The sequence below is a fragment of the Nicotiana tomentosiformis genome, chromosome 7 (assembly GCF_000390325.3).
Source record: "Nicotiana tomentosiformis chromosome 7, ASM39032v3, whole genome shotgun sequence".
In the NCBI taxonomy this organism is placed as follows: Eukaryota; Viridiplantae; Streptophyta; class Magnoliopsida; order Solanales; family Solanaceae; genus Nicotiana; species Nicotiana tomentosiformis.
In genome coordinates this window covers 82,193,278-82,209,324 of record NC_090818.1, presented here as the reverse complement: position 1 = coordinate 82,209,324, position 16,047 = coordinate 82,193,278, and the positions used below count along the sequence as shown (strand labels likewise).

The 16,047-nt window shown below is 40.7% G+C and overlaps 1 protein-coding gene across 1 annotated transcript; it reads left to right on the top strand.

The window, feature by feature from the left end:
• Nucleotides 1-10,049: 10,049 nt before the first annotated feature.
• Nucleotides 10,050-12,485, top strand: LOC138895891 (uncharacterized). The gene has a single exon (XM_070180642.1). The coding sequence runs from the start codon at nt 10,050-10,052 to the stop codon at nt 12,483-12,485; it is 2,436 nt and encodes an 811-aa protein (XP_070036743.1).
• The last annotated feature ends 3,562 nt before the right edge of the window (nt 12,486-16,047 follow it).

The window sequence follows — 16,047 nt, the reverse complement described above, 5'->3', positions numbered from 1 at the left end:
TCCAGTTGAGGATTGGCGAAGCTCTATTTCATATGGAGTACAACCAAGTCTAGAGGTTATCAGACTGTCCTATGTTTATATACTTTTGCGTAGGTTAGAGCCCTGTCCCGACCATGTTATGTCAGTAAGATATTCTTAGAGGCTTTTGTAGATGCATGAACATCTCTGGTCAGTTATGTCGCTGTTACCAGCAAGATGTACATGGTGAGGCCTCATAGGTCTATGTTTATATATATATATATATATATATATATATATATATATATATATATATATATATATATATATATGTGTGTGTGTGTGTGTGTGTGTGTGTGTGTGTTTGGGGCTTTTCTGCGTGTAGAATCTCGAGTTTAAGTAAATAAGTAATCGTACAAAATGAGTCTCCATGTAAATGAGGTACTGGGTGCTTGTCCACCTCACCTAGGTCGGGGTGTGACAAAGTGGTATCAAAGCAGACCGTATCCTAGGGAGTCTACAAAGCCGTGTCTGGTACTCTCACTTATGGGTGTGTTACGCGCCACACTTATAATTGAGAGGCTACAAGGCATTTAGGAAATATTACCCTTCTTTAGTTTCCAGATCGTGCCATAGAGCTGAGTCATAAGAAGTCAGTATGAAGTTTATGCCAGATTGTGTATGCACCAGAGGTGCAAGTACTATAGTAGAGCTTTAAGGTGTGGATGTAAATTTCACCTATGTGGAATGATGGTTATGAAAGCGACAGAAAATGCGATTCAAGATTTAAAGGTAAGTAAGTAAAGGTGAAGAGAGTACGGGATACTCAAGTACGGAAGGTTGTGGATAGTCCAGACTTCAAATATAGTGCTAGAAACACCGTGATTTAGTATCCAGAATTGATAGTGGTGTTGTCAGTAGCATATCTTCCAGCCTATGGTTTCTAGGTAGCAAGAGGTCTAGTTATGAGAGTAAAGAAGAGTCGGAGGCAACATGATGTCTCACTTGAGGTTCAATAATAACATAAGGAAATCTATGGTGCTAGCAAGTTAAATGAAGGTTGCGAGTTGTATAGATAGATACATGTAGGTTGCAAGCTAATGTATAGTAGAGCGACAAAGTTTTAGGTAGACAGGAGTAAGGATAAGAAAAGGTGAGTGAGAAGGTGACAAGAATAGGTAAGACCTCGGGATTATGCCCATCAAAACGAGAGAGCTGATGGTTTTGGTAAGTTATAGAAAGCTCGGTATAGCTTGAATGAACTCGGAGGAGTTTAAGACTAGGAGCATTTAGAAGAGATGGAATGATGCACTGGTAGTAAAATATGAGTATGGGTGTGATACACAATAATAGATGATGTATAGGAATATAACTTTTGATTGAAGTAATGATTCAATGAGAAGGGATTTTATGAATTGAACGGGATTAGAATACCTCCCATAAGATGAATCACATTGAGATGCTATAAAATATGGTTATTGAAGTATAGTATCGTCCCTAAGGTGGACCAAGCAAATAACTTCAGATGTTAGCCGATAAGACGTGAGCCTTAGTGAAAATGTATTACGTAAGAAGTTTCAATTTATCACTAGTGGATTATAGTCAACATTAAGGTGAATCAATAATAGATGGATAAAAGTTCCAAAGTATGAGATGAGATTAGGTTGCCATTCTTAAGATGAACTGTAATGAGGAAACATTAAAGGATTTATATTTATACATATATGATAAGCAGCGAGAGAGTAACCTGGAATTGGGTAGCAGACCTCAGTAATAATAAATCAGAGTAAGTGTTATGGTATAGTATGACCTACCTATATGCAATATAGCAATAAGGATAGATAACCGAGGCTATGAAATAGAATATAGCAATAGTCATAAGTTCAACAAAGTACCAAGCGAAGAACTTTAGTATACCTATAGATGCCCGAGGAACAACTTGTCATAGTTCTGTATATGTTCGCAAAGTGAGACCTAGATATGCTACGTGATAGAAGGTAGCAACAATTACGAGATTAGAAGAATTCCGACCACAGGTCGTGGTTTGAGAAAGAGGCCTAAAGGGGGGAATGCCTTGGCCTTTGGATTTATTCACAAAAAAGATGCCTAAATGGCATAGACAATATTAAAGTATTCGTAAGAGTTGTAGGTTATGAGTATTGATACCCAATTTTCCCTCATATTTTAATATATATATATATATATATATATATATATATATATATATATATATATATATATATATATATATACTTTCAAAATAGTGCATATGCATCATCATTTTATTTATAAGCATACACAAGTATTTTTCATAATTTTTCATGATTTTTAAAGACTTTAAACCAATTTATTTCTGCATTTTTATTGTATAAATATCCAATAATTATCCTCTAAATTATTTTATGATAATTTAATCATCTAAACTTATCATTTATACCATCATGAGGTTTTAAATATTTTTAGTGCATTTCTTATAACTACATTTGCATTTTTAAGGCTAAATTGCACATTTTGCAATAATAGCCCACATGCATATATAATTACATTATTTATGCAGAAAATAACTTTTTTATATTTTTATAATGGTAAGTAGTTATTTATAATCACTTTAGTGCACAAATGATATTTTTATATTTATAAATTATTTATTAATTAAACATTGGGTATTTAAAATTTGGCCCAAACCTTACCTATTTTCGGACCTAGACCACCCAGTCCCAGCCTAATAACATCTAAGCCTAAACCAAATAACCCCCAACCCAACAAATTAAACCAACCCGACCCAAGACCCCCAGTCAATCATGGCCGTTGATCTTTGAGATCAACGACCCATATTACCCCTTCCCTTTTAATTACCCTAACAATCCCCCAACCCTAAATCACTTTCACCACCCACCGCCTTTGAACTCTCTCAAATCCTCCTCCCCCCCCTGTCAAACCCTAGCCGTCTTCTCCCCCAAATCCCTCTACTAATCCCACCAGACATGGGATTATACGGCCATTTCTTGCCATATACGACTCCTCCCTGGTACTGGATACTTCTCTATACCGCTTGACTAAATATGGCAAGCGGATCTCATCAGAGTCGAACCAAAGTCGGTTCAACTTCTCAACCTTTCTACTATTCCGTCTATGTTCATTCTTGTTCTATTATGAGTATGAATCTATGTGTATCTCTATTGATTCTTACTTATCCTAAAAATTAGGGTTTCAGATCTCTTTAGATCGAACCAAAATTGGTTCGATTCTTTACTTTTAAGCGATGTTTCTATCTATATTCATCTTATTCTTTGCAACGTTTGATTTTTTATTTTTAGATTCTGCCGATTTTTGTACTTTCCCTAAAATTAGGGTTTTGAAATTTCTCTTTTTTCCTTACTGATTTTGATTGCGTGTGATGTTCTTTCCTTTCTAGTATTTGATTGATGATTTTTCTTGTTTGGGTGTTAGATTTCTACTGCTATATAAACCCCCCTTCCCATTCCCCTTTGGGAGAAGACGGGAATCATTAAGAAATTTACTAAAAAAAATTAAAGTTGCGTGCTCTTTGTTCTCTAATACTCTTGCTCTATATTCTGGTTCCTGGCCGGCTGAAAGCCAAGGCCAGAAATTTTGGGTTCTTGCTGTTTGTTGATATTCATAACACTGTGGACTTCCATTCTTTCTTGTTCTTCGCTTAACTGGTGAGTTACCAAACCTTTGTCATTTCTTTCCTATTTACCTGTCATCAGCATATGTTTTCACTTCTGAAGATTGTGGTTTAATGCGTTTCTGGGTTTGTCTCGTAGGCAATTCTGACTGTCTTACTTCAATTTTAGGCCTTTCTAATCTTAATTCCATTACGTTTGTTGTTTGAAACATGCTTAGACCTGATTTGAGCTAATTAATTTTTTAGCTATCTCTTTAATGTTTAAATTTGCTATTAACCCTGTTACTTGAACATGCTTTCACATCCTCTTTTATGGATTAGATGACTAAACATAAATGTATTCACTAAGTGTCTAGCATAAGTCTGTTTTTGAACTTGCTGTGATGACATGTAGCATGTTTGATCCTGTATGCTTCTACCATGTCTTGACTTCCCAATAGTTGCCTTAATTTGTTCTCATTCTGTTAAGTTCTGTTGCCAATTGATATGATCCCTTCTTGGGACACTAGCATCTACACTTAGCATAATCTGAACCTTTTTCTTACTATGACTCTGTGTACATCAATCTTGCAAACCTGTCTTGTTAGTATATGCATTATGTGTTGAACTTATTTTTCTGAAACTTTGTTAAGTCTGTTCTCAAAACCTAAGCATGTTCTACTAACTGTTCTATGTGCTCAACTTGAATCTGCTTGTATCCCTCAGTGCTGTCCCTTAACCTTAGTCTATTCCCTTACTGGCTGGACTCTTTTGAGTTCTTATTCTTAGCCGGCTGAAAGCCAACGCTACTTAGGCTCTATCATTTGATCTCCCTAGTGTGAGCACTGCTTGGGGTCCAATTAAGACCCTTGTGAACTCTGACACACTAGGATTTGGTCCTTAGTCTTTCTCCGAATTTCCCCTATCAACCTCCCTAGTGTGAGCACTACCCTGGATTCTTGAAGCCCTTGGGAACTCTGACACACTAGGGTCTTGGTTCTATTTGCTCAACTCTGTTTTCTACTTACTAGATGAATCAATTGGTTTCTGGCTGCCTTATGTCAATGAAGATGTAATTTCTAGGCTGTTGTGAACCATGGGAATGAAGGCCTGGCTTGGCTGGGTATATTTTTGGGCCTGTTGTAGGCTCACTATAGTTATTTTATTCTGTAATTTATGCCATTCACTGGGTCTGTAATAATGTTGTAATAACAATTGGGGGTATTAGTAAAATTGGGAAAAGGGGGGTTTATCTTAATACTTGCAGTGAAATAGGTAGAGATCCTGCCTATAGGTGCTCTACTTTGCTCAAATGTGTTATTATGCTCAAATGTGTTCAGTTATTATGCGTTAGAAATCCTGCCTATAGGTTCTCTACTTTGCTCAAATGTGTTCTGCTTTTACCTGTTAGAAACCATGCCTATAGGATATTAAATGACCAATATCTCAATGTGCACATGCATTAGGCTATATAGGATCCTGTTAATTTACATGCTACCTAATCTGCAATTTAGATACCATGCCAATAGGATCTAAAATCAGTCTCAATTATGACTATAGAAATCCTGCCTATAGGGTCTAAAACCAGTCTTAATTATTATCCTGCTCGTTTCTTTCAAGTGCTAATGTTGAACTTTCAACACTGTTTCGTTGCCACTATTAGAAAGCATGCCTATAGGATCAAACTAAGTAATTCTGAATATCTTCCGTGGTTATCACTGCCAACTACTGCGTAAATCACCTAGAAAACATGTCTATATGTTTAATCACTTATAACACGTAATTAGTAGGCAACTGTCTAGTCACTTAGAAATTGTATCTAAGGTAGCATCTTGCATCTTAAACTGCCTGCATGTTTGAATCCCAAGGTCACATAGAAACCATGTCTATAGGGCCTAATTGCTTTAATTTGCCTCAATCCTGAAATTGTCTAATGCTTAATGTGAAAATTTTGTTCGCGTGCATTTGTTGTCTAAGTGTGGAGGCTAACTTAAGCCCTTATTTGCTTTTACATGAAGTCCAACATATTTTGTATGTCGCCTAGTTTTATCATTTCTTAGCAGCCTAAGCTAAGTCTAGAAACCATCCAAAATAGAGGTCCAAACACCTCCTGGGCCATAGGCATGGGACGGCTAGTGCACGCATAGGGTACGGTATAGAATCAACTAGTGCGTTTTAGATAAAACTTAAAAATAGTAATCGGTTAGAAGGAGATGATAGTCTGTGCCTGCTGAATAATACGAGTAACACCCCACCTCAAGGGAGTTACGAAGTATTATTTATGTTGCACGGGGTGATCCTTTAGGCTAAAACACTTAGGACCCCCATCTTGTCTTTAAACCAATTATTTGTGTTTTCTTAAGGACTTTCTAATAATGATTTTTTTAAACTTCTTGTTTTTCTCTCTGATTATTTGACTAATTCATATAATTCAAGTTCGGTCGGGACCCACAATTGTGGAACTCGAAGAGTGCCCGAAACCTTCTCTTCGAGGTAATTTGAGCCCTTACCCAATCTTTGGTGATGCAAACTGGTTAAACCAGAGTTATTTACAAATAGGTGACCTAACGCACCTCAAACTCGTTAGGTGGCGACTCTCTCTTTTAACACCCTTCCTTTAAAAGAGTTGTAATGTGTCTAAACCCGATTTCGTGAGAAAGAAGGGGCGCGACAGCATGACAACTCTACTGGGGATATTTTCAGGCTCTTACCATGGCGAACTTGGTTTATATGAATTAGTCTTCTTTGATGAATGTGTTTCCATGTTCTTTATCGTTATATGAATATCCCGCTTCCATTTTCCCTTTTTATGGCTACATGCACACCCTTTCCCCTATCTCCCTCTATTTTGAATTTGTATTAATATGCAATTCTTTGCTTAATTTGGTTACAATGTGTGTTTTCCTTTATTTTCTAGTCATGTTCACTTGCTCCGAATCTTTTTTAAATTTTCTACATCATGTCTCTCCCTACCCCTACCCCTTGCTTGTTTTATTGCAATTCTTTCAAATTGCGCGAACTAACTTCTTCCTTGTTTTCCTTTCTTTTTATGTATTTATGCTCCATTTAATACTGCGTTTATTGTCTTCATCATGCAAAATAATTGCAACGTGTTATTTTATCTTTACATAAAGTATGCTCCACATCATATTCCACTCGTGCGTAATTAATACCATAGCGGTGCTTGATGAGTGTCCGCACTCTTCCTAAATCACCTTTTAAAATTTGGAAAGGCTTATTTGCGGTAAAACTAGTCGATCAGCGGTGCAATCAACGGTTCTGTGCCTTCCCCTCTCAAGTTGTCCATTTGAGGGTACCGGTCTAGACTCTTCTAGAAACCCCCACTCTAATATTAACTATGCATTCATCATGTCTAAACCTAGTATGGGTTAGAATGCTGTCCGCGTAATAACTCTCTAAGGCAAGCCTTGTCCAAAGTCCGCCGGGATTTCCTTAAATCCCAATGGGTACAATCATGATATGTGCATTATTTGGAGAAAACATGCCGATATGCTAATCATTAATGTGTAAATAGTCAAATCCGGAGGGGGAAAGGGCTAACTTTATTTGTTTTGCAGAAATGAGGCACGAATTCCCCAGGTTCGGCATGGTTCGAAGTATCCCACCTTTGTTGCTAGATTGGTGGGAAAATCTCTCGCCAAGTGACAAAAACCATGTGAAAAGAGTTCTCGAAAATTTACCTTCTTTGTTAGATATTCACCTGAATAATGTGTTAATTGAGGCTGCCACCATGTTCTGGGATGAGAAGAGGGCCGTCTTCCGGTTTGGTGATATAGAAATGACTCCCCTTCTAGAGGAAATAGGAGGCTTCGCTGGGCTCCCATGGGATAACCCTGGTTTGTTGGTACCGGAAAACCGTACTTCTCGAGGTTTCCTAAAAATGATGGGTTTCAGGAAAAATGATGAGTTAGTCTGTCTGAAGAAATGTTACATACCATTCGACTTCCTTTACGAGTGTTATGGTCATGGCGAGTCATATCGTCTTTACCATGATGAATTTGCCATCACTTCTTTGGGTTGGACTCACCGTCAGGTTTCTGTATTCATTGTCTATTTTCTAGGCATGCTGATATTCCCGATACAAGGAGAAAGGATCCACACTCGCCTAGCTATGGTCACTAAGACCCTAATGGAAGGAATTGAGGGGCAAGCTTACACTATTGTCCCGATGATCGTGGCTGAGATGTACCGAGCCTTAGACCGTTGCAAAAGGGGATATAGGAATTTCGAGGGTTGCAATCTGTTGCTGCAAATATGGTTGTTGGAACACCTTCAGAGAGGACAATACCGTCAAGAATTTCCGCGACGACTATGGAATGACCACATAGCTTATCACCGTCCGAAGAGAATGACTTTTATCCCAGACAGGTTTGTACAACCGGGAAATGCTGTGAGCTGGGTACCTTTCTTTAGCAATTTGACCGATGACAAGGTACATTGGATGTTTGAGTGGTTCCCTAGCAGTGAATTCATCATCAGGTCGAGAGATGGTCCTCATCTAGTGCGAATCGGATTAAGGGGAATCTATCCTTATGCTCCTATCAGAGCCATGAGGCAAGCTGGGAGAAAACAGGTTATACCACGAGTTTCCAAAATGGTTCATTACAAAGAAGGTTTCCAAGGGAATGCCATTCCATTCAAGTTCGAGGCACAACACATGTGGCATCAAAAGATTATTGTGGAGAAAGATACCATCGAGCCAGACAGGTATCATGCCGGCCATGTGTACTTCTACCCATCATGGTTGGTCGATGATATAGCAGGAGAGGTCAAGCCAGGGGTTGATTTGAGAAATAGGGTCATAGACGACGCTGCTGAAGCACAAGTCAAATACAGGAGGTTGCGCAAAAGGGTCTTTGATTTTGAGGCCAGGCATTTGGAACAACATAAAGTGGACATGGAAGCAATCAATGAATGGAGAGGAATCGCTACTAAATCAATAGAAAGGTTAGAGTATTTGGAGCAGGGTTTGATGGAGCTTGAGGGAAAGATGAGGAAAAGGGTCTCGGATTGTCAGAACACAGAGGGAAATGAAGGAGGACATCTAGCAAGGGCATATCTGCTGTTGGACATGCGCGACCTGGGGAATCTGATTGACGGGGCTAAGAAGGCTAAGCTTGGAGAAGGTCCTTCTAGGACTGAGTAGATTAGGAATGATGTTTTCTAGACTCGTTTTAGAATTTGATTGTAATAAGGCAAATGCCACTAGTGACTCTTTATAATTATTGTCGTTTGAATAGAGATTTGGTCTATTCATCATATTAATGAAATGACACAATTATCGGCATTGAGTTTTCTCCAAAGCTATATGTCGCTAGGCCTACCTAGGGCACGATGAGGTCCCCAAATTAGGATGCGAATTTATAATTCTGCAATACGTGTTTAAATATCGTAAATATCCTTTTGATACTCCTTACTGACTTGTTTACCTTTTTGTTTTTCTTTTCTTTGGTTTAATCCCATTCCCAAAGGTTGGTTCGTGCATACTGGCATCATAGGCATATCATACCAGATCTAGAGGTCCTCCACCTCCTCCTCCTCCAAGTGATCCTAAGAACAAAGGAAAGGCTAAGATGGATGATCTGAGCGGTATCAGGAAAGACAACGCTACACATGCAGAGAATGTTGAGACTTCGGATGGTCGGAGTACTCCGGCACAGAACGATTTGGTTTTGGGATTAAAGCAAAGGATACTGGAGTTACAAGCGGAACTTGAGCAGGTCCGTAACTTGGCAAACCTTTCCCTCACCCTGAATGTCCCCGACATCAACCAACAAAATGCCCAAAACCCAACACTTCCTCAAAACACACAAAACCAGCACCCCCAAAATCCACTCGCACCTTATCAATACGCCACGCCTCACCAAAATCCTAATCCTCCACCAGTACCAACTCCTCCACAGCACCAATATTATCTAACCTAGTACCCACAAACTACTACCTACCACACTCCTCAAAATATACCACATCCTATCCCTGATCCCAGAACTCAACCAATGATCACCACTACACCCAACTCCCTGGAGTCCACCAAAGTAACCCTATATATGTAGAAACCTTACCCCACATTTCATAACAAACCCCGTACACACCAGAATCTGCCGAGAAGGACCTACTCATCAAGAACATGGCGGAGGAACTTAAGAAGCTTACAAGTCGAGTCCAAGGTGTCGAAGGTGGTAAAGGCATCGAAGGTTTGAACTATGAGGATTTATGTATTCAACCGGACGTAGAACTGCCAGAGGGTTACAAACCTCCTAAGTTCGAAATGTTCGATGGGATAGGCGATCCAAAGGTACATCTAAGGACGTATTGCGACAAGCTCGTAGGGGTTGGTAAAGATGAAAGAATCCGCATGAAGCTGTTCATGAGGAGCCTCACTGGAGACGCCCTATCCTGGTACATCAGTCAAAATCCAAAAAAGTGAATTAATTGGGTAAGCATGGCATCAGATTTTATGGATCTGTTCAGATTCAACACAGAGAATGCACCAGATGTCTTATATATCCAGAATCTTAAGAAGAAGCCGACAGAAATGTTCCGTGAGTATGCTACTCGGTGGAGATCAGAGGCTGCAAAAGTAAGGCCAGCATTGGAAGAAGAACAAATGAACAAATTCTTTGTCCGGGCCCAGGATCCGCAATATTATGAGAGGTTGATGGTTATTGAAAATCATAAATTCTCCGACATCATCAAATTGGGAGAAAGAATAGAAGAGGGAATCAAAAGCGGGATGGTAACAAATTTCGAGGCACTCCAGGCTACGAACAAAGCCTTGCAATCGGGGGGTATATCTAAAAAGAAGGAAGTAGTGGCCGTGATGGTAGCCCAAGGTCCGAAATCTCCTCACACATACCAAACACCTTCACCCACATATCAGCCTTCACCTCCTAGATATCAACAACCCGCTACCACCTACCACACTTACAACACTCATCCAGCATGTTACCACTCACCACCAGCCCGCCAAAATTACCAAAAACCTAGGCCAAATTTCGACCGTAGGCCGCCCCGACAATACACTCCTATTGCCGAACCTATTGACCAGTTGTATCAGAGATTGAAAGCTGCCGGTTATGTCACTCTCATTCCCATTGTCGCCATGGAAAATTCCTCTCAATGGGTCAATCCGAATAAGACATGTGCCTACCATTCGGGCATGAAGGGTCACACTATTGATGAATGCCACACTCTGAAGGATAAGATCCAGATGCTGATTGATACCAAAGTTATACATGCAAAGGAGACTGCACCTAATGTCCGCAACAATCCCCTCCCAGATCACAGGGGCGAGGGGGTAAATGTGGTAGAAACTGATGAAGAATGGGACCCGGACGGGTCAATTAGGCTTATTCGAGGAGAGGATGATCCCAAAATACCTCCAGTCACTCTCACGTGTATTGTGGTACAAATACAGTCACCAATTGAAGTTGAGGGAGCCACACCGACTTCGTTCGAGGTTGAAGTAACAATGCCCTCAGCCACGCCAACTCCGTTTGAAGTAGAAGTGACCACACCATTCACCGTAATGATAGCACCCACACCATCCTTTAATTCCAATGTTGTGCCCTGGGACTATACTGCAGAAGCGAGAAGGAAAGTAAAGGAAATGGAAGAAACTGGTGCAGCACAAGGTATGGCCAGAACTGGTAGGGTTTACACGCCCGAGCATTTGGGGGAAACAAGTAAAGAAGCCGCTTCCAGGCAGCCTATCATTGAAACTGGCCCGGATGATCTTTGGAGAAAGGTGCAAGCAAGGGAGTATTCTGTGGTTGATCATTTGAACAAAACCCCTGCTCAGATATCCATTCTATCACTACTGCAGAATTCTAAGGCACATAGGAACGCGTTGATGAATGTGTTGAATGAGGCTTATGTACCCAACAACATTACCAGTGGAGAGATGGCAAACATGGTAGGACAATTATTGGAAAGCCATAAGATCACTTTCCACGAAGATGAACTGTCGCTGGAAGGGTTGAGTCACAACAAGGCGCTGCATATCACAGTGCAATACGAAGACAAATTCATTGTCAGGGTCTTGATAGATGGGGGTTCAAGTCTCAACATCTGCCCGTTGACTACTTTGAAGAGGTTAGGTAAAGGTTTGCATGAGATACGAGCAGGAACTATGAACGTAAAAGCGTTCGATGGGTCTCAAAGGGCCACAATCGGAGAAACCAACCACTGCTTACAAATGGGTCCAACTTGGTTTGATGTTGAATTCCAAGTGCTCGACATATCCGCCTCATACAATATGATATTGGAACGACCTTGGATACACGCCACTAGGGCTGTAGCGTCTACTCTACATCAGGCTGTGAAGTTCGAATGGAATCATCATGAGGTGATCATTCATGGAGATGGGAGTAACCCTATTTACACCAACCAGACTGTCCCGGTTGTGGAGAATAGAAGGAAGTTAGGAGGAGAGACTTACCATCACATTGAGCGTGTTAATGCAATCGAGAAGGACAAATGGTGGAGTAGAAAAATAGAAAGCATATTAGCATGGATAGGGTATGAACCCGGCAGAGGTCTTGGCAAGAATATCCAAGGGATCACCAAACCAATACAATTAAAACGTCACGGTACGACCTTTGGACTGGGATATCATTACACCTGGCACGAGTATCAGAATTGGTCACTGCCATGGCGTGGTCCTTATTACCCTCTTGAGCAGCTGGTACCACATTTGAGCCAATCCTTCCATCAGGCCGATATGATGTGGAGATCTGAAAAAGATGAAATTCTAGCTGGTTTAAGGAATCTGTTCTTGGAAGATGAAAACATGGATTGTAGTGTAATAGTTGAGGAGGAGGAGGAAGAAGGCCTCGTCATCCAGACAATGGAGAAGGGAGCTGTTCTCAGGAACTGAACTGCCACACCATCAAGGGCCCGTCGAGTTCCGGGGTAGCCTGGCTGCTAGTGTCATTTATTTTGAAAACAATTCTTATGAGCATTTTTAAAATATTTTCAGTATTTTGTTTTGAAACATTTGTTTGAATCATTAAAAATCGCTTTTGTTTGACATCTTGATAATTATCAATGGTTTGCTATTTTATTATTTATTACTATTCTCTACATTTTTCTCTCTACACCATTACTATTTCTTATCGTGATGAACCAACAACTGTGACATGTAATGAGACAACACAACATAAGGATAGTGACTCAGAGGAAATAGAAGAAGAGGATATAATACCTGAGGAAATTATCAGAGAAGTGGGAAATTTTGAAAACAAGCCTAAGTCCAATTTGGATGAGACTAAAACAGTTAATCTAGGAGACTCCGAAACAGTCAAGGAAACACGTATAAGCATCAACCTATCACCATCAGATAAGGTAGAGTATGCTCGGTTCTTGAAGGAGTATGAGGATATCTTTGCATGGTCCTATGATGATATGACCGGTTTTAGCACGTCCATAGTGGCTCATAAACTACCTACCAACCCAATGTGTCCGCCGGTAAAGCAGAAGCTCATAAAGTTCAAGCCAGATATGAGTTTGAAAATCAAAGAAGAAGTCACCAAGCAGATCAAAGCTAAGGTTCTCAGAGCGGTTGAATATCTAACTTGGTTGGCTAACATCGTGCCAGTTCCAAAAAAGGATGGAAAAGTCAGAGTATGCATCGATTATCGGGACCTAAACAAAGCAAGTCCCAAAGATGATTTCCCGTTACCCAACATACACATACTGATTGACAACTGCGCTAAGCATGAACTCCAATCCTTTGTGGATTGCTTCGCGGGATATCATCAGATCTGGATGGATGAAGAGGATGCCGAAAAGACAGCTTTTATTACAACGTGGGGGGTGTACTGCTATAAAATGATGTCGTTTGGTCTGATGAATGCTGGGGCCACTTATATGAGGGCCATGACAACTATTTTCCACTACATGATACACAAGGAGATAGAGGTATTTATGGATGACATCATCATCAAATCCAAGAAGAGTACAGATCATATAACAGACTTGAGGAAATTCTTTGATCGGCTTCGGAGGTACAATTTGAAATTGAATCCCGCAAAATGTGCCTTCGGGGTCCCCGCAAGAAAGTTATTAGGATTCATCGTCAGCCGTCGAGGAATTGAGCTAGACCCATCAAAGGTCAAGGCTATCCAGGATTTTCCACCTCTAAAGAACAAGAAAGACGTGATGAGCTTCTTGGAACGTCTTAATTACATCACCCGCTTCATAGCACAATCAACCGTGATCTGTGAGCCGATTTTCAAAATGTTAAAGAAGGATGCCGTAACCAGTTGGACTGAAGACTGCCAGAAAGCTTTTGACAGAATCAAAGAATATTTATCCACACCACCAGTCCTGGTCCCGCCAGAACCTAGTAGACCACTGCTACTTTATCCCTCTGTATTAGATGGGGCTTTCGGTTGTGTCTTGGGACAACACGATGAGACAGGAAGGAAAGAACATGTCATATATTATCTGAGTAAAAAGTTCACACCCTACGAAGCACGGTATTCTCTGCTGGAATGCATATGTTGTGCTTTGACCTGGATAGCCCAGAAACTGAGGCACTACTTTTGTGCCTATACCATGTATCTCATATCAAGGATGGATCCTTTGAAGTACATCTTCCAGAAACCCATGCCTACAGGGAAGCTAGCAAAATGGAAGATATTATTGAGTGAATTTGACATCGTCTATGTGACTTAGAAGGCAGTTAAGGGACAAGCATTAGCGGATCATCTTGCGAAAAATCCTGTAGGAGGAGAATACGAACCACTAAAAACGTATTTTCCTAATGAAGAAGTATCATTCGTAGGAGAAGATATCGCCGAAGCCTACGACGGATGGAGAATGTTTTTCGATGGAGCCGCAAACTTCATAGGAGTGGGTACTAGAGCCATTTTGGTGTCAGAAACAGGTCAACATTATCCGGTATCCGTGAAACTCAGTTTTCCATGCACCAATAATATGGCAGAATATGAGGCTTGCATATTGGGGCTCAATTTGGCCGTTGACATGAATATCCAAGAATTACTAGTAATTGGTGATTCAGATCTTCTGGTAAATCAGCTGCAGTGGGCTACAAAGAATATCAAGATATTACCATATCTATATCATGTGCAAGAGATGATGAAGAGGTTCACGAAGATAGAGTTTAGACATGTCCCGAGAATCCAAAATGAGTTCGCAGATGCATTGGCCACTTTGTCCTCCATGATACAACATACAGACAAGAATTTCATCGACCTCATTCCGGTAAGGATTCATAATCAGCCAGCTTACTGCGCTCACGTTGAAGAAGAAGCAGACGGGAATCCATGGTTCCATGATATCAAGGAGTACTTGGCAAAAGGAGAGTACCCGGAGCATGCAAATCATACTAAAAAACGCACGCTCCGAAGATTGTCCAACAATTTCTTCAAAAGTGGAGGAATTCTGTATAGAAGGACTCCAGACTTGGGGTTATTACGGTGTGTTGACGCCAAGGAAGCTTCCAAACTGCTCGAAGAGATACACTCTGGAACTTGCGGACCACACATGAATGGTTTCATTTTAGCCAAGAAGATACTGAGAGCAGGTTATTTTTGGATGACTATGGAAACAGATTGGATCAGGTATGTCCAGAAATGTCATCAGTGCCAAATACATGCAGATATGATATGGGTGCCACTAAATGAACTCAATGCAACGAGTGCACCTTGGCCTTTTGCCGCTTGGGGAATGGACGTCATTGGACCAATCGAGCCCGCCACTTCAAATGGGCAGAGGTTCATTTTAGTGGCCATAGACTACTTCACAAAATGGGTCGAAGCTGCATCCTACAAAGCTGTAACCAAGAAAGTCATCGCAGATTTTGTCAGAGATCGTATTGTTTGCCGATTAGGGGTTCCAGAGTCCATCATCACCGACAACGCCGCCAATCTCAACAGTGACCTAATGAAAGCTATGTGCGAGACCTTCAAAATCAAGCACAAGAATTCCACAGCATACATGCCTTAAATGAAGGGAGCCGTAGAGGCTGCAAACAAGTATATCAAGAAAATACTGAGGAAGATGGTAGACAACCACAAGCAATGGCACGAGAAGTTACCATTTGCCTTATTGGGGTATCGTACCACAGTCCGCACATCAACCGGGGCAACTCCCTATTTTCTAGTCTACGGTACCGAAGCTGTCATTCCTGCCGAGGTTGAAATTCCTTCTTTATGAATTATACAAGAAGCTGAACTCAGTGATGCAGAATGGATAAGAAGCCTCTATGAACAATTAGCTCTTATTGTCGGGAAAAGAATGAATGCAGTGTGTCATGGTCAACTCTATCAGAATAGGATGTCCAAAGCTTTCAACAAAAGGGTCAAACCTAGATAGTTAGCACCGAGGCAGCTGGTACTGAAGCGGATCTTCCCGCATCAAGATGAAGCCAAAGGAAAATTTTCGCCCAATTGGCAAGGGCCCTACATGGTTCA